The sequence below is a fragment of the Betta splendens genome, chromosome 4 (assembly GCF_900634795.4).
Source record: "Betta splendens chromosome 4, fBetSpl5.4, whole genome shotgun sequence".
NCBI lineage: Eukaryota > Metazoa > Chordata > Actinopteri > Anabantiformes > Osphronemidae > Betta > Betta splendens.
The window spans coordinates 10,239,287-10,258,399 of NC_040884.2; the positions used below are offsets into that span (position 1 = coordinate 10,239,287).

The window sequence follows — 19,113 nt, forward strand, 5'->3', positions numbered from 1 at the left end:
CGTCACAAACGAACATGACGCGTTTAGGAAACGCCGTTTCTGTGACCCTTTAGGCTTGCCATAATTTAACGATCCACTTGTCGCAGAGGACGCGCACCCAAACGCGTCTTCCTTTTGTTTTAATTTACGAGGAGAAGAAACGCATCTTCCTTCGTTTCAGCTCTGGCAGGTAAAAGACGGCCAGAAAGAGGGCGGTGTGAGCAACAACCCTCTCCGTCATCAGTCTTTTCGGCACCAAATTTGCTTTTTTAATTACAAAAAAACTTTACTTTTTAAATACTTTTACATTTAAACATTTTTAACGTTCGTCAACCAACGGTTTGCTAATGTTCTATAAAACCCTTATATAGCAGTTTGTTCAACACTACGCCTTTGTTTCTTCATTTTTTTTCACTTTTATAATGTGAATATAAGCTCTAAGTCCGAGGCGCCATTCATATTCGCATGGTCAAAAAGTCCGAGTCTCACGTTATGACGTCATCCTGTTAATGAGCTGTCACAGAGCAAACTCCACAGCCTCCTATCAGCTCAGACCTTTCCCAACAATCATGTCATAAGGTTAATGCCCTGTGAAATTCACTCTGATGTCGATTTCGAATCCCAAATAGCGGACAAAGAAGAACAGAGCTATTGATGAAGACAGACAGCTGTGATCCAAACGACACTTCCTCTCGTCCATCTCCATTTCCTTCCCCCAGCCACTCATCCTTCTCTGGGCCATGTGCATCCTGTGCCTGATGTTTTTTCCCGTTCAGCTTTTCCACCCGCCGTTTGTGGACTTTGTGGCTCTACAGTGCAGCGGTGACGTACAGCGCATGGTCCCACCAGCTTTCATCTGATGTTTAGCTCAGTCAGAGAATAGAAAGTCACCGCAACGTGGTTAACGTCAGGATGGGAACCTTTGAGCTACTGTAAGCTCAACACTAATAATAATAGTACCACATAATAATCAACATTAAAGCTTGCATGACCTTTGTCTTTGATGCTAATATCTGCACAGCACTGAGGTGAGAACAGCTCGGGTATAATTCTTTAATCAAACCACAGTACAGTAGCAGGTGATTAATTATTACTGACTTCTTAGAGTTCTTGTGAAACCTCTATGACTTCATTTGCTGGAAACGGTAGCGGAGGAAATCTTTTTTCTCAGCAGGTAAAATGCCCCGCCTTTGTTAAATCTGGCCTGGAACTGTTCTAAACCGCACCTCTGTTCACTTCTTTTGTTGTAGTTCAAGCAGGGACAAGGAAGTTTTCAGGAGCTGCGACTGGACGTTGCTGAAAGAACAGTGAGCTGTTCCTGACGTTAATTGTGGTTTAGAGGAATTTTCTACTAATCCCTCTTTGGGTGTAAGACACCTTACAGACACGGGGGAGGATTACCTGTGGGCTGCCTGACAAGCCATCTATCCATCCTTTTGGTTGAGTGATGGGACCTTCTCCATCAGCCTGAAAGAATTTACTGCTAAAAAATGTAGCTTGAGGATGTTTTACCTCCCCCCCCCCCCATCTTTGCCCCTCAGCCATGTTGTTCTCTAAACAGCCTGACAGAACAAAGGAGACACGGTCCCACTGTGCTGTGAATGTCAGCTGTGGATAAGGGTAAACACCTGTCTCAGCCTCCCACTTTTCTGGAGCTTTGTTTTTATCTGTTTATAACTCAAATCTAAACCTCTGAAGCACTAGAAGTGTCATTCACACTAGGGTTAGTGGTTGGTTTGTGAGGACATTCCTGAGACGCCTGTAAACGTAAAAGGTAAATTCCATTTCCACCCAGTTCTTGTTCTGTTTGATGCCTGACCTTTACCAAGCTGTGGCAAGAATCCTTCAGTCAATATGTAACTATGCGTTTCCTCCTTTTTATTAGAGTAAAGAGCTCACCAAAACTGAAAGCTCTAGATGTTTACCTCAAAGGCCAGATGTGAGGGTCAAGCTTGTGTTTTCAGGAGGAATGGTGAGGGGGAAACAGGAGGTCCAGACGGCACAACCCACTTATCGTGGTCCACGTGGTTGCCTACTGATAAGACGTCCTGAAAGGGTGTCAGTCCTGGAGTCAGTCAGCAGCGGCCTCCTGACTCCAGTGGTTGGACAAGTTGTCGTTCCATTTAGATCCATAAGGCTGTGGGGAGTCTATTACAGGAAATTACAACAAGTTGAGGGCTGTGACTGCAGCAAAGCTGTGGTGTTTTTCCTGAGCCGTTCGGTTCATCCCTGAGCCGTTAGTCACACTTTTGTTTTGGTAGAAAGCGCCAGCTTCCGCTCTGTGGTGCTTCCAGCTGTACTGGCTGGAGCTCAGGGTTACACAGCCACCTGGCTGTAAGTGCGTCAGTCTGTCATGTGCAGTCTGTTTCCTCACATTGTGCTGCTGCTCAGTGGGAGCGTGTTACTAAATATGTCACGTCTGTGCATTGCATCTGAGAACTACTGGTGCCATTTCTGTAGCATTTATACACTAGAGGAAAGATGACAGATGGCCACCATTATTTCATGGTGAATGCATGGTTCATTTATTTAAAAAGACACAGAAAGGAAACTAATTAGAATATGATTGTAAAGATCAAATGTCACACATTTATTTAAAACCACTGACAAAACAATCACATTCCAATGTCAATCAAAATCAATTAAAATAATAATGCAGTTATTATATAAATACACATCAACATAGTGCAAAGTGGACATAAGACATTCATATATATATTCAAGTTTTCTGCCAGATGTTGTGTTGTGTTTGTGGCAGTGTATGCTATCAGTAGCAATGGAGCAGATCTTAATATCGCTTACAAACAAGTCTAGGATGTGACAGCCCAGATAAGAACCTTGGTCATTCCTGTAAACATTAAACATGAGCAGCTACTTTGATATGGGATGTTTCATATATGAAGTACAACCAGTACAATTATTTATTCATGTAGATGGAAATTATACACCATGGTCAAAAATCTATATATACAATTCATAGCGAGAATTCAGGAATCAAGATTACTTGAAAATAAGAAAATGAGCTGCTCTAAAGTCTGTCCTTTACATACATTTAGTTTACAACATTAATTCAGTCTGTGACCATCAAACAAAGGTTAACAAACATTTCAGGAGCCAGAAAGCTGGTGGAGAGAGTCATGGCTTCCAGATGTTGGACATATTTACCAGCTATGCTGTATATTGGTAGGAAGTGGCAGAAAGTGTGGCTGACTGTGGGTAGAAGGTGCACAGGTTTAGGTGGCTGGAAGTTGTGACTATTGTCTGACCTCATATTGTGTTACAGAACAAGTCTGTGCTAAAACTGAGGAGGGAAAAAAGCAACAATCCTTCACATTGTTTCAGCCCCTCCTCCTCCTCCTGCTGCTGATCCTCGACCATCTCTGTTGCCCTGACCCTGATTACAACCTGGGGGGATGATGTTACAGGAAGCCCGATGCTCCAGAGAAGATAGAGCTACTCCATGTTGACAGCTCCCTCTTCACCTCCGCTTTGACTGGCTGCCTAAAGACGAGGAGAGGAGAGGGAGGGGGATGCGGGCGGGTTGGTTAGGTAATTAAGGAGAGCTGGGGTGGAAAAGCTCCCCTCTAGTCATGTTTAACACAAACTTTACCCAACACAACTAGATGTTGTGTTTCCTTGTCTATTCTTCATCTTTGAACTTAACGTTTTGTCAGGTGCAATCCTTCCACTACTACATACCTTCTCAGCCAAATGGCAACACAATGGGAGTCTGTCATCATGTGCAGTTTGTGTTGTCAGGGCTTGGGTAGAATAGTGCATTTTTTCCCATCCAGGGGAGCAGTGTCTAAACTTGCTGGGCTGTGTGGGTGGGCCAGTCCACCAATCAATCAGTCAATCAGTTTATTAAAAGTGGACCTAAGGTTGATCCACTCCAGCATGTACTTTGTGTTGTCTTCATGTGGCCAGAGTCACCATGCACAACGTATTAGATATAATATGCTTGACCATCAGCAGAAGCTACATTTATGAGAAAATTAATTGAAAAGCGTTGGAAAAAAAATATTCCAATAAAAGCTACAGAAGTCACATTGAACCTGGACTTGACGTGTTTGCCAGGTCATAACTATTATTAAGTGACTTCCTTATAAATCTACAGATACTTGACACTTGCCAGACCTCAGAAGCACAAAGTAGACCGTGCACTGACCATTAGGAGCTATTACAGGCTTTACAGTAAAGTCGCCTGGTGTAGGAGCCGGAGGCAACTGCAAATCGAATGCATTTGAGATGCACGAGAGCATCTGGAGATGTTATCGCCCAGCTAAATGCACCAGAGTAACGGATCAGTGATCCGGCCATCTTCCCCACAGCCACTCAAGTTCTCTGACTGAGATGTGAAGTTGACGGCAAATAAAAATGTGGACATGGCTGGGCTGGGCTGAGTCAATTATTGGCTCAATGATGAGTCATTTCTTAAAGTAGTGTGCAACAGTAATGGGCGTTCTTCCACCTTGTTGTATTGTTGGAACAGCCTTCATTGTGTTGAGTAGCAGACAACGCAATCATTATAGTGGCTCACACACCTCTGCTTTGCCAACAAACAATGGAACAGTTTATCCCTCATCTTGGTTGCCACCAACCTATTTTCAGTTTTAAATGCATATATAAATGTGTTTAGTGCATCAAGGCTCCTTTTTCCTCTTTTGTCTGTGACCTCTATTTCAACAAAATAAAACAAAAAAAATCTCACTATATTATAAAATGGTCTTATTGAAATATAATATAACATAATAAAATATAATATAATGTTTGTGTTGTCAGGGTCGGTCTCAGTCCAGTTATAAAAATAAGAGTACAAAGCAAAAATTAGAGTGAAACTTAAATCATACGTGCATTGTAGGCCTAAACACTGAGAGCCAAGTCCTCCCACCAATCATCAACAACACAAAGCTGGGTGTGAATTCAGTAAAAACTGAGAAATTGCAGAGTGAACATCTCCAATTTGCAGCATGTTAAAATAAGAATAAGTTTTGAGCCAGTGGGCAAAGTTCTGGAAACACATCTGATAAGTCAATTATCTAATCTGACGAGCTGCACCTATCTCTCCCTTTCATCAGGGGTGTCTGCAAGAGGTGGGTGCAGCTCCTTCAGTTAATGTTGAACCCAGAGGTATCCATTATCCACATCCACTGTTGCCAGAGGTAACAGTGGATGAACACCCTGTCACTGGCTAAAGGAAAACGCCCCCTCCATCAAAACAGACCCAGTAAGCCAGGAAATAGGTTGATAAGTATGCTATGACTGGAATCTATAGCTTTACACGGGCAAAGCTGATAGTGGCACCCCAAAGAACCGGGAAAAGGAAAATGTGTGGTCAGATATGACTACTGGATGGCAAGGTCACTATATGACCTGCAACCAGTTACAAGTTATGACCAGTAACCTCTTAAACTGCCTGCTGGAGTCATGCAGGTGAAGGACAGGGTTCCATCTTCCTCATAGTGTAGGACTGTATAACATGGACAAAGCGGATGGCCACCTACACTTCCCAGCAAATGACCAGGAGATTGCCAATATTTATGTTTTACAACATCCTTGTTGGTCTCCATGTGGTGCATTTGTGTTGTGGACCCAAATGCAGAAAAAAATAACTTTTTAGCTATTTTCTTTAGGCAAATGTATATGGGTCGAAACTGACCTATAACACCACAGATGTTACTATTGTTAATAATAGTAAAAGGAAAAATAGAGATGTGTTCTAATGTCAATCAGTAATAGCAAGTTAACACAACAGCCTTTTTATATGAATCTCTTGAGGTTCATTTTACCATTTTTTTTATTAAAATTTAAGGTTATGATGACAAACAGAAGGCTTAAATAAAACCAAAAATAATAAAACCAACATTTTTATGGATAAGGAAGCTTAACAAGGTAACATAGATTTAAAATACCAAAAAAAACATGAAATCATTGTTTTTAGTGTATTTAGTGTTTTTAGGACATGGGTCAAAAACGACCTGTTAATAAAAGGGATGCTAACAGGAGACCAACACAAGACGAGGGGTAAACGTTAACGTAAACGTTAGCGCTTTTATTTGCTACAGTTTTAAAAATCACAGGGTGACACATCTCTTTTGCCTACCCTGGACTTAACTAAAGTGTCGTTCTGAACAACCACTGAATGTCAGTATCATGGCTGTTGCCCTTCAAAGTCTGAAGGTAGAAACAACCTGGACTGAGTGACGGCCAGTGTTGATTTCCCACTTTTAACATACTTACTCCCAATTTGTCGTCCTCCTCCAGTGGAGGTGGCAGATCCTGGTCGGCTGCTCAGCCGTGGCTCCGACTGGGAACACTGGGGAACCGGACCTCTACCCCTGCGAGCACCACTGTTGTTGACTGTGTCAGGAGTACGGGGAATCTTGGGCTGGCTCACAAAAGCTGGGATATAATCACCACTAGTTGACAGGGACAAGAAAAAATGGCATTTGATTTAGAGAAATAACATTATCTACTTGAATAAATACTTTAGAATTTAGAAACAAATTCTACATTTAAACCAGGTACAGAATAGATGCACAATAGCTAATAAACCTGCTTTGCTATTCTCATATTTCTCACCTATAAGGAGGTCAGTTACAGTTAAAATGGCCATTCCCAGAAAGGTCTTTTGTTTTTTCTCTGCATGGACGTCATAATGCACAACAATCATAGACAGATCTTATTTCAGAGAAAGCGTCATATGTAAAGGAATCGTGACTTTGCATAGACCTGTTTCCCATGACACTTGATAGCACCTATTTCACTCTTTTCAGTCCATAGTCCTCCTTGGTTACACATTTAACTCAACTTTAATGTATGTTATGAATGACAGGTGTGCTACTAAACTAGATAAAACCTCAGGGAGGCAGCGTGCCTGAAATTTTAGTGATTGGTCATTGGTCAGGGCAGCATGGTGGTGCATTGTGCAGCACTGTCAGCTCACAGTGAGAAGGTCCTGGGTTTGATTTCTGGGGCATCTCTTTATAAATCATAGGGTGACACATCTCTTTTGTCTAGTGGTAGAAGATGGATAAGCGGTGGAAGATGGATGGATAGATGGTCATTGGTCATTTATTCCCCCTTACACTCATTAAGTTCATATGACCAATCTAGGTTTAATGAGCTCAAACATAGCTGTTCTATCAATAGCTTTACGCAAATGCTCAAATATGCACCTGCTCATGTATTATTTGCCAACTTGCTGTGTTGCTCAGAGTTGTTTTACATCTCTATCAGCTTCCTGCTTTCCGGCATTAAATTTTCAGTGGAAGCCTTCCTCCAAACTGGGGTGAAACAAGGCTAATGAAGTCAGAGCTGGCCCGGCTCTATTGTCAAGGTGTTTTACGTTCTTGGAGAGTAAAATAAAAGATAACCCACGTAAGCAGTATTTCAGGACTTGTAACTGCTAGTGGGGCTGAGGAGTCAAGTTCCTCTGGGATTTAAAGGAGAGAAGTAGCAGGGGAGCATTGATTGAATAGGTCCCTTTGTAGGCACAGCTCGTTTAAACGCATGTCACAGTCTCACAGACCAGCTTGGCAGTGCTGAGTCACCATCTGGTGTCAAATAACACTCTTGCAAAAGCGCTTCACGCACACCATTACACTGTTACACATCCCTAACTTTTACAACTTTTCACCTGACTTTTATTATTGTTGGCCGCTGATGAACAGATCGGTTCATTTTTTAAAATAGATTTATTATGTGTGTGTGTGTGTGTGTGTGTGTGTGTGTGTGTGTGTGTGTGTGTGTGTGTGTGTGTGTGTGTGTGTGTGTGTGTGTGTGTGTGTGTGTGTCAGAGTGTGTGTGTGTGTGTGTGTGTGTGTGTGTGTGTGCAGACATTGTTTGGGTATTGGTTTACCTGGCAGAGTGTCCATTGTGTTCCATCTGGGAATGTCCTTTTGTGGTTCGCTCTTCATACGGCCTGTCCAACTCCGACTCCTGGGACAACTGGCCACACTCCGAGTCTGAGTGGTGTTTTTGTTTGTATTTGGAAGGAAAAAAAGATTAAATTAAACTAATATGAATTCACACCAAACAATCTGACTTGAAAACAGATATAATAAAACAAAATGTTCTTCACTTATACTGTTGATTTACAGTTTGCACAAGGTGCATGTATGTGAAAAATCTGATGAACAGCCAGAAAATATATAAAAAAGGATTTTTAATCATCTTTTTTATGTTCATGTAGGATTGAACTACTGAAATGGGTCATTTAGAAGATACAAAGACTACATCTAAACACACAGGTCTACCCACCAATGCTGTGACGTAGGGAATCTGCGGTGCTGGGACGGCTGCCAGAGCGTGTTGGAGGTCGGGAGTTGAATCGGGAACCAGGCAGACTTCGTTCCTCGCGCTGATTGCTTGGGTGAGAATAAGAGGTGGTTACCATTGTCTTTTGCATCACATCTTAAAACAGCATTGTGCTTGGTTCCAGTAAGGAAGGTTTAACATCAACATGCTTCATCATGCTTTGCTCCATGTTGTTACTCCTCCTTTATCCCTTTTGTCAAGTTTACATTATGTACTGACAATGATATGACTTTCAGGACACAGTGATCCCAGTTTAAGTGCCTTCCTACAGGCTAAATTCTGTTCTTAAAGAATTTGATCATGCTTTGTGAAACATATATTAACCCATTTAATTTGAACCACGACACAACTATTGGCTATAAAAAATTTATATTATCAAGTGGTTGAGTTCAATAATCAGGTGCTACTGACAGCCAAATATTAAATGTATTATGTTCTATGAAATTTCCCTTGAGGAAGAAACAAAATCTTTTTAACACTCTATTGTTGACAAACAATGAGGTCAACTGTGACGTTTTAGGGTTTACTATCATCACACATTTTTTGAATGGGCATGTAACTTACACAGCAGTGAGACTGCGCTGTGAGCCTGGGGTGACTGGCCGCTGTAGGGGCTCATCAGCACTGGGTTGCTGCAGAGGGGTAGGCTTCCGCTTCACTTTTGCCATGTTTGTCATAATCTACAAACACAAAGAAGACTATTTATTGTATGTTACAGTCTATAGATTGCACAAATTAACTGTATGTAGTAAACATGCCGCCAGACTGAAGTGATGATGTCATAAAGGGGAATTTTGAGTTGGGCCTCAGTAACAAATCATCAGGCAACTAGTTATCGACAGGAAACAATTCAGGTTTCTGTGTCACTGGTTGAGCATGAGTCCAACAGTAGGAAAACGTGTACAAAAATCAGTTCGTATATGGAATTAGTGCATTCATTTTGTGTAGTAAATGCTGTAATACTTACCAACAGTAAGTTGGTTACTAATTAAGTGTCAAGATATCAAAAGTTTAACTATGACATCTACTGCACAGTGTGCAGTAGCAGACATTGCATGACCTCATTCATTGCCGCAATTGCATCTCACAATGTATAAATGTTTACAATTCCCTTTTTACTTTTAGCTGTAGCATTGCGTTAGTGGGGACAAATCACTTTTCACTAAGAAACATATGAAACATATATGTACATATGTTGTAAAAAAAAAATGTTTGAACAACACATGGCGTTAACCTGGACATTAATACGTACTCCCAGATACTCAGTTGTGAGCAGACTCTCTCCAGACAATTCTCTAGGCTGTGGCAGTAGAACTTCTTCTTTGTCAAGATCTGTCTCCATTAAATCCTCCTGTCAGGAGATATATATATATATATATATATAAAATGGGCAAGTTTACGCTCAAACTATTAATAATAACTATCTATGTTGTGGGTAAGGCTTACATCATTGTCGTCCTCTTCCTCTTCATCATCTGATTCTGGCCCCTCTTCCTCAGCTAAATTCAAAAGACACAACCAAAGTTTCAGATGTCATTTAGGGCAGTCCCTTACAAATTGAAATAAAGTGTCAGGACATGCTGCATGGAAGGATGAACTGACCTGAGTTCAGCTGTTTAATAATGAAGTCAATCTGCCTGTTGAGGTCTGGGTTCTCCTCTTTGCTGTAGCAATGGAGAATTTCATCTACGCTCTACACGTGTGAGGAAAGCACATGTTGTGGTGACATAACTTTATAGCAGAAAGTTGAGAATAATAAGGAATTTGTCTGAGGTATCTGTTTAAATGTGATACTTGTTAGACAGGATGGAAAAATTTGTATTTTATAACATTCTGTGGTGAGTAAGTAGGAAGCTTTGACACAAATACAACCAGGACAGAACCAGTATATTAGTGCTTTTCCTGAGTTACTGAACAACTGTTGTTTTCACTCTGCACAGGCTGTGCGGTGACAAGAAGAGAGACAAATTGAGAGTCAAATACAAACTGCGTCTGTTTCCTCAAAGCAGGTGAAGACATTTCTGCTATCTTACCATCTCTTTGGCTTCCTGTCTCACAGAGGGAATACTCAGGATACTGTACAGGGCTCCATTCACATATGGTCGAATCTGAGGGAAGCAAAGTGACCCAGACACACAATCTTTATATTTGAGTTCTCAGTCACATTGATGTATGTATACATAGGGTGCTAACAAAAAATAACGTTAGTATAGTACAATACAAGGTTTTGTATTATTCATTTCATGATGATCACCTCGTGGGTCTCATGTCCAAGAAGGTCAGTAAGAACCTTTAGTACATGCTTGGCGTTCTCTGCACACTTCCTTTTTCCTGCAAAAAGACATTCAGACAGCCGCCCAACACACACGTTGTATTTCAATATTCACGTTCAAAGGGTCACATGATACATCAATATGAGTGCCTAAAAAGAGACTGCCTGGTCATTTATTAGGCCTTTATTAGGGCCACAGAGACTGACATTGCAATTGTGATAAGCCTATCGCACAGGACTAAAACAGAGTATTTTTTTTAATTCAAATGAATGATTGATTATTCCCCCCATCTCAGTTTTTACTTTTATTTTATACCACTATATTATGTATTAAATCCCCTGCAAAACTAAATCTGTGCAGCATTGTACTGTGGCATTTAAGCAAAAGTACAGGTAGCATATCAATATTAGAAATGCATTTTACAGTCAGTTGCCAAGTAGACCTGATCATAGAGCCAGTAACTGTCTGCAATGTTTCTGTTGACCACTGTCAACAAAGACACATAAAACATTTCACATTTTCACATTCTGTGGCTTTACCTTTAGTTCGCAGACACAGGTTCATAAGCAGAGCTGCAGAATACTCCAGGCTATAGTCACTCAAACAATCTGAATCCTGCAGTTCATCCACCAACCACTCGATTAGGTTGTCTCCTATCATGGCTGTCTGCTGATTCCTCCTGCCAAAACATAATGATAAATGACAGATCCAAAGCGCCCCCCAGTGTGTGTGTGTGTGTGTGTGTGTGTGTGTGTGTGTGTGTGTGTGTGCGTGCGTGCGTGCGTGCGTGCGTGCGTGCGTGCGTGCGTGTGTGTGTGTGTGTGTACACATTTTAAATGTACCTTAGGCTTAGTTTCTGCAGGGCCACCAGCACATTTTCTCTAGTGAGAGAGTCTTTTTCCTCCTTCCTGAGTGTCTCTGTCAGGAGCTTCATTAGAATGGGAATTTGGGAGAGATAAACCCGACCTGAGATCATTGATGCAACACAGAGTTAGAATCATTCTGTTGTAGAAGACCTTTCTTTTATGTTAAATGTTTAAAGGCCGAATACAGTCTCATTGTATACGATAATGTTTAAGCAAATCTAATGGCTGAGCACTTACCCTCTGCAAGGGAGGCGAACGCATTGATAAGACGAGCCATGTACTGCCTGACAATCTCATTTTTTGACTTCAATAAATGAAGAACAGTTGCCTAAGGAAAGCACAAATTACAGAATAGGTAAATCAAATGATGTAAAATAAAATAATTAATTAAAAAAATAAAAAGCTTGGTTTTCTTTGCAAATTGAAACATTTAAAATATTACAGTATCTTTGCATTATGGCATATACCAACACACACAACAGTGACAGGCGAAGGTGAGCTGTTCAAAATCCACTCAGAGAGCTTCATATTTTATACAGGATGACACTAAATGCTCGTGACCACTAGGCCACAAGCTGACCCACACACTTTTAAAACTCACTTCTCCTCATGTTAAGTCACTTATGCTTGTAGCAACTGTCAAACACAGATGATTTATGTTCACAGATTGGTTAGAAGAAACCAAAACTCTAAATGACTTTAGTGCTATTCTGATTGGGTGGGTTGAAGAGCTGACAAAGGATTCAGGCTGTGAATTGAGGATTGCTATTTTTTAGTAAAGGCACTGTTTTGTCCATTTTATGTTTCTCACAATTTTAGAAAGTTCTTTTGCATTTGTTGCTAAGTATTTAATTACAACCTTGTGCCTCATATCAGTAGGTCACAGAGATAATTAAACACATGTTTATATACCAGGAACAGTTTCATGTAAGAGGACACACTGCAAATAATGCAAATAATAATAGAATTATATAATAATTATTCTGATAATTCTGAACACACCAACAGAATATGATTACAAAAGGGCTTTAGCGCCTACCTGTTTAGCACTGTAGCATTCTAGCAGATCATTGCTGATATAAGCCTGAAGAACAGTGTCTCTCTGTTCACCAGGAAGTGAACGAGTCAGTCTCTAAAAAAGTCACAAGAAAAAGACTCGAAAAACTTGTATTCAATGGGTGCTTGCCTATATTTGCAGCATAAAACTGCTGTACTTAGGGATCTCGCTGCAAAACACATACATGTCTCTATAATGACAAATATAGTGTAAATAATTAAATAGGAGATATTGTACATAACATTATGAATATTCACCCAGCGCAGTGCCTGAAGCAGCAGTGACCTTAGTCTGTCTGGGCCTTCAACCAGGTCTTTCTTCAGCTTTTCATAGTCTAGTGAGGGCAGCATTGGTACCTCCTTAGTCCTCCTGGAGATTAATAACCCCCAAAAAAACTCACTCATGTTTTATAGATATACAGACGGTCATGTTAGTAGAACACCACTTTACATTCTAATACTTACTGTGGTGCAATAGATGCTCGTAGCATCGAAGACGCCTGCAATTGAAAGCAAAACCAAGAAAAAACAGGGAAGGAAGGAACAGAGAATGTTTAGAAAATTATTTAAAAACGTAAGAAACAAATGCTTTTATGTTGACATTTTTTTCTTACATCATGGTAACCGGGGGTTAGTTTTGGACATGCCGCCATCATGCTGTTGGTACTGTACATGCTGAATACATAAGTAGTAATAGTAAAGTACTGTGTGACAGTATCACCCATGCAGTCAATGGTATAATAATGCTAAGGTAGTTCAACAATTAACAAGTAGTGTGAAACTCCCATCCCTTCGTTTGCCACATCTCATACCACTTCAATCGTACTGTGGGCTGGCATGCAGTTAGAGGCCTGTGCACAGTGAAGTAGCTGTAGCCCCCAGTGGGAGCAGGGTTCTTTTAGTCCCAGGTATCAAGTGGTTTGGCCACATTTTAGCTTTGGTGTGCTGTAGTAATCCGTAAGCAGAGGTGAACACTGATAGACTGATCCTTTCTCAAGCTTCCCTTTCTCAAGATAGAGTATTTAAGTTCAATCTAAGAAAGCTAAAAGACAAGAAGAATTAAAAGAAATATAATAATAATTAATAATTTTAAACAAAAATGGTGTTTTTGTACAGGTATTAAACTCATTGTCTGTGTGTTTAGTTCCTATTGTAGAGGCAAGAAGTATATGATAAGCGTAACCAGATTCTGTGGCTTTTCTGGTTTAACCCAGTCTGAAAACATGGACTACTCTTTCATATACAACAGAGTGTAACACTGACTCCAGGTAACCTGAAGAATGTAGTGATGAGGTATATCCTGAACGGGTACTGAAGATATTCTTGTTTGACTCACTGTGACCAGACAAAACATGGTCATTCATAATACAAACACCCAAAACATCTCCTCAATTTTAGACGATCTAGTTGGCACCTAATTCAAGAGTTAGGGAACACTGTCACAATGCTAGGCCAAGAAAACCCTAAGTGTAGTAAAGGAAGGGAAGGCAGAAACAAGGAGGAGAAGAATTGAAGGGAACATGGTGGGGCGCAAGCAAAATGAGAGGATAGGACCTGATTGCTGACAAGAAGTGAGGATGAAAACATGTAAAACTTACATAGCCATCATCATAAGGACTCACAGAGCAATATCCCTTTGTGGACAAAAGCATCACACACGCACAAACACACAGAAAGAAGCTGTTCAGTTCAAAACAGAAAGATTTCAAAAGCCAGAGTTCAAAATGAAGGCCACTGACAGTGAAGAATGTCTGCTGATAGATGAGTGAGGATAGTTTTAAGCCTAGAATGTCGCTTTGTGTATCTGTTTTATATGGTACAGCTATTAAATACTGCCAACACGGATATTGAAATTTCTCTCCCATAGAAGTCCCATCTAATTTGAATATTCCCACTGCACCAGCCAGTGTGCCCAAGAGACAGAGCATCATTTGAGTTCTAGTCATTATAAATACATGGGTGAGTGCATCATGTCATTTTAGTTTTTTTATTCAAATTTGAATGTGTATGTTTAGAATGCCTGAAAACAAAGTACATGATTACTACCCAATGTGCAGACAGAGACCACAGAGCCAAACTCTCATTGAAACCAGGTTTCTGCTACTCTTTTGAGTTAGACTGTGGCTCCTGATGGTCCAGCTGACATTCATTCCATTCTTTTATTGAAATCACTTTGGCTTAAGCGTTGTCTTGCCCTTCTGCCAACAGGCTGGGAGAGGGGACAATGGTGAAGAGAATGGGCTGTGTGCTCTCACTCACAGTGCCAGGTCTGGTGAAGTCAGTGCTCTGCACCACACTCTGCCTCATCTGGTTGCTGAACAGGCGAATACACACACTCTGCAGGTACTCTGGAGAGATCTGGAAAAGAACAGCATGCCAATTTAGCTACTTCCAGATAATATCAGCTAAGCGAATGTGCTACTTGTTAATTTGTCTCTGAACATTGACATCTCTATGTGTCAAGAATGAGTGTTTGTGCCACAGTCAAGCCCTCTCACCATTTTTCCACTGACAGTGGCCTCCAAGGAGTCAACCAGCTCAGCAGTGATACCTATAAGGTTGTGGTAGTCGGACTGCATCTTGTGGAACTTTCGTGCATGGCTGGCAATTCGTCGTTCTGACTCATTCAGCTGCAGCTCCAACAGCTGCATGGCCTCTGTACCCACACAGACAAAGATTGTAAAAAACAAAGTAAAGTCACAGCACATATGCATTCAAGAGGACAATGATTCAATGATTTACCAATCTCTATCTACCAATGTACCAATGATCCAACTTATCTCAAAGGTAAAGCTGTCATACTGTACATTCAGCAGGCATGTCATTCATTTATTGTGAGCTGTCACTTAGTCACAAGTGACTGACAGATATACTACATAAAAATGAAGCAATAAATTAGTCATGAAGGACATTGTTATCTTGGTCCATCAGTGTGGGTTAATCAGGGCGTGAATACTTGTTCTGGGATAGGGTTAGACTTTTTAGGTTGATATTACAGTACCTTTGGTACTCTTCCCACCTTCCTTCTGCATGAAGTCTGTTAAAGGAAACAGACTAACTGGAAATTAACATTTATAACATTTATCTTTCCACTGCTGTTAAAAATGTGTAAACAGTGTCATTGTGACTGTAAAAGCTAGTGTGTGTTGATTTTAAGTTAAGCAGATATAAACACAGGTGATATCAGATCAATATTTACACTGTAGCTATCATGGAGAATGACTGAAATACTGGTGTTATGTCAGAATTCTACACAAAACTGCTTTGTTAAATGTCAGGTAAGTGTCTTCACACCTCGGTTGATTTTCCCTGACAATGTTATTTTAGCTGCTACAGTAAATAGTTTGCTCATTCAAAGAATTTACATATTAGGTAAGCTTGTATTTTTATGTTTGTATGTCCACGTCCAATGTTTCCTTTAGTAGTTTTAAGTTAATCTATATGCTTTGATCTTTGTCCAGCAGGGATAGGATTTAGTATCGTGAGTGTGCCAGAAGGAAAGTTGATCCACTGGGTTTCCAGTAAAGGCAGCAAGTCTTGAAGTGAATTACCCTTCACTTGCCCTCCTACTCCCACAGTAAGAGAGATGTGAGTTTGTTTCAGGTTTTGCTTGCTGCCTATCACACAGGCATTTATAAATGCAAATCACACAGGATTTGGTTGCAGAATATGAAACTAGTAGGTTGTGCAACAGTATAGCTATAAAAATTGCCAAAAAGTTTTTTTATTTGCAATTTAAATGTGAAATTCAGTCAGAATATGAAATTGGAGACATTTCTACTGGGGTGTTTTAAATGACTTGATAAGTTTCTTCTAGTTTTAGTTGCATTTTTGTCCCAATAAGAAAATACCATTTTCTAAATGGTAATTTTGGAGACACTTGCCTGATTTGAAGACTCTCCTCCTAATGTTTCACAGTTTTATAAGCAGCCACCTTGAGGGCTGTAAGATACGTATGAATACTGTTCTAGAGAGATAACCACTGTCAAATGATATTTTTTATTTGCTAAAAACCAAATTATATCAGTGTTAAAAGTCTAATTAAGTATTTTATACATAAAACCTTTTTGTCCATTTTAACAAATAAAAGCTGCTGGCTGTGATATCTGTAGCATCAACAGCATAAAAAAACACGAAAAATCACGAAAACTAATGTTGGCTTAGAATGAAAACAAGATAGTACCTATGTGTACTCTCATGATCACACTGGAACTTGCTCAGGTAAAGGATACATACAAATTCAGAAGCCTTGGGGAGCTCGACAGCTTTAGTGTTACTGAAAGAAACTGCTCCAGGTTATGCTTCAAACGTGGTACCCAGGACTCCTGAAATAACATAATATAGGTTATATTTACTCTGAAGAAATGGTGAGCTAGTCTCTATGTAATGACTACATCTTTGGTGGATATGTTATGGAATGTTTCATAGAATGTTCTCATTTCTCATAGAATATTCTATGAGCACCTGAAAAAGTCTTTTGAAGGACTGGTGGACAGTGGGATTAGGGACAAAAGGTAAGGCATAGTAGGGGAGAAACTCTGTGGTCTGGCTTAGTGCTGCTCCCCGAGTCTCCAGGTACTGCCTGAAGTAGGAAATCCTGTCCTGAAACTCAGCTTGGTCCTAGAGATAAAGAGTTTTTATTATTGGACAACAAACAAATGATGACATAACTGTGTGGTGTATTATTATAATTGCACTGTGTGCTTTAATGTTGTACTTTATTTTGGCCTACGACATGATAATTTTAACTATAAATTCATAAATAAACCCATAAACAGCACCTAATATATAATTGTGGCCTATAGCACAGCTTAGTGGACATTCATGGAAAAGCAGACAATAATATTTATTATGTTGAGGGCTTAGCTATTATTTGTTTTTAAGATAATACAAATACAAAAATTGCCTTAACAATTAAAAATAACTTGGACATACATACGTGTCTACCAGTGTGTCTTCTCAGGGGGTAAATAGTGAAATGAATGTGGAGGTAGAACTCCAAGCTCTGACACTCGGCATCCGTGTTTATGACCCCAGGGGGAATATTCTCTGTCCACAGTTCAAAAAATACCTTATGGTCTCCATCGTCAAAAGACCTAAGGAGGTCTTTCTACAAATGTCAGAGATAGAAAAAAAAAGGGACTGTGAGGAAATGGGCACTCTGAATAGATATCTACCAGCAGGAATTTGCTTATTTTATGATCAGTTGCCAAACATCAATTTTTGGAAATTAAATTATAATAGAACAACTGACAAGCTTAATTTTAAAACAAGTGAGTTTGTCAGTCTTATGTGTTTGCCATCCTGGAATATCAGAGTCATCGGCTTTGGAGGCCAATGCTCTATTGAGGCTCAGAAGTCAACTCATTAAGTCAAGTCTAACAAACTTAAATGTCAATCTTTTACCTCAACCTCGCGAATCTTGGAGTCTCTCAGAAAACTTCCTTGTGGCTTTGGGACGAGCTTGCCTTTGCTTTTGCACTCCTTGTCAAAGCAATTAACGGTCTCCTCAAATTCCTCAAACTTAAGGTACTACAAAGGATACAAACCATTGAAACCAGATTAAACTGTGCAGGTTGGAGCTGTGCTTCAACTAATATAAAATAAACAGGCTGCATACTGGAGATATATGTCATATTGCATATACATGTGTGTATATTTTAAATACATGCATGCATTACCTCCTTTATCATCGCAAGAAGGTCGGCTTCAGTTGCCAAGATGTCACCCATCTTTGATGCCCTCCTGGAACTCATGTGAGCGCCCACAACTTTTACAACACCCAGTCGTCAGCAAACACCTCTGGTTTCCCTAAATAACGTGTGCAACGTAACTTACGGTGAGCACTTACTAATTACCTGCAAGGGTGCACACACCACTTGACCCGCTTTATATAAATACTCGAGACAGTGTAAACAAAGAAGCGTTTTGTTTCAGCGAGTCATTTTTAATAACGTAACATCAACTGCTGCTGCCGCTGTTTTAGTGAAACTAACATTCTTAAACAACTGACATAGATCTGTTATTTACTAGCACTCTGCCATTGTAAAATGACAGTATAATCTAAGTCTGCGTTACTTCTGCCACATTAGTTAACGAGTAGTAAAGCATTGAAAACTAGCTAACATGGCTAATTTAGTGAGAGGGCGTCATTCTCACCTTATTCGCGCATTATTCACTTCGTGAAAATGGCTGATCTACAGCTGAATTGTATAAGATCCATTTTCGATAAGGCTTATGTGGTTTCTTTGCACTTACTGCTATAGCTAACGGTTAGCTATTCATTAGCTAGCAACCGTTCCTAGAAAGGACGCTAAATTACCTAGCAACCAAATAGCAGAGAAGCGCCGGCTGTAAAGTGCAGGCTTATGTCGCAAACTCCGTCGATAGCAGAAAAAGTTGCTCTCAATGGAAGCAGGCTCGGTGGTTCTGATTAAGCTTGAATTTTAATCTGAAATGGTTAATGTACCATGCGAGGGTATTGTCCTTTGTTTGACACAAACGACATGTAAAGCCCTGCAGACTGTCGTGAAATTTACTATTTATATATTTTTATTTATAATACTTTATATCACATACTTGCTAAACAGTATAATCTTAATATCTTATATATTTTATGA

At 40.0% G+C, this 19,113-nt stretch overlaps 1 protein-coding gene across 5 annotated transcripts; it reads right to left on the minus strand.

The window, feature by feature from the left end:
• Positions 1-2,545: 2,545 nt before the first annotated feature.
• Positions 2,546-18,971, minus strand: LOC114854010 (lisH domain-containing protein ARMC9). 5 transcript variants are annotated; one of them, XM_041070447.2, is made up of 26 exons: positions 18,816-18,971; positions 18,175-18,304; positions 17,900-18,025; positions 17,433-17,603; positions 16,958-17,113; positions 16,726-16,818; positions 15,495-15,519; positions 14,992-15,149; positions 14,753-14,851; positions 14,092-14,127; positions 12,959-12,993; positions 12,752-12,863; positions 12,477-12,569; positions 11,675-11,765; positions 11,414-11,537; positions 11,111-11,250; positions 10,553-10,629; positions 10,332-10,406; positions 9,901-9,991; positions 9,745-9,797; positions 9,551-9,649; positions 8,863-8,978; positions 8,242-8,348; positions 7,841-7,946; positions 6,220-6,398; positions 2,546-3,480 (listed from the first exon to the last, which is right to left on the minus strand). In XM_041070447.2, the coding sequence occupies exons 2-26, from the start codon at positions 18,247-18,249 to the stop codon at positions 3,458-3,460; spliced, it is 2,460 nt and encodes an 819-aa protein (XP_040926381.1). In that variant the 5' UTR covers positions 18,250-18,304; positions 18,816-18,971; the 3' UTR covers positions 2,546-3,457. The 5 variants fall into 5 exon arrangements, with proteins under 5 accessions (XP_040926381.1, XP_029003859.1, XP_029003860.1 ...); XM_029148026.3 differs by lacking the exon at positions 18,816-18,971 and adding an exon at positions 18,653-18,809; XM_029148027.3 differs by lacking the exons at positions 14,092-14,127; positions 18,816-18,971 and adding an exon at positions 18,653-18,809.
• Between the last annotated feature and the right edge of the window lie 142 nt (positions 18,972-19,113).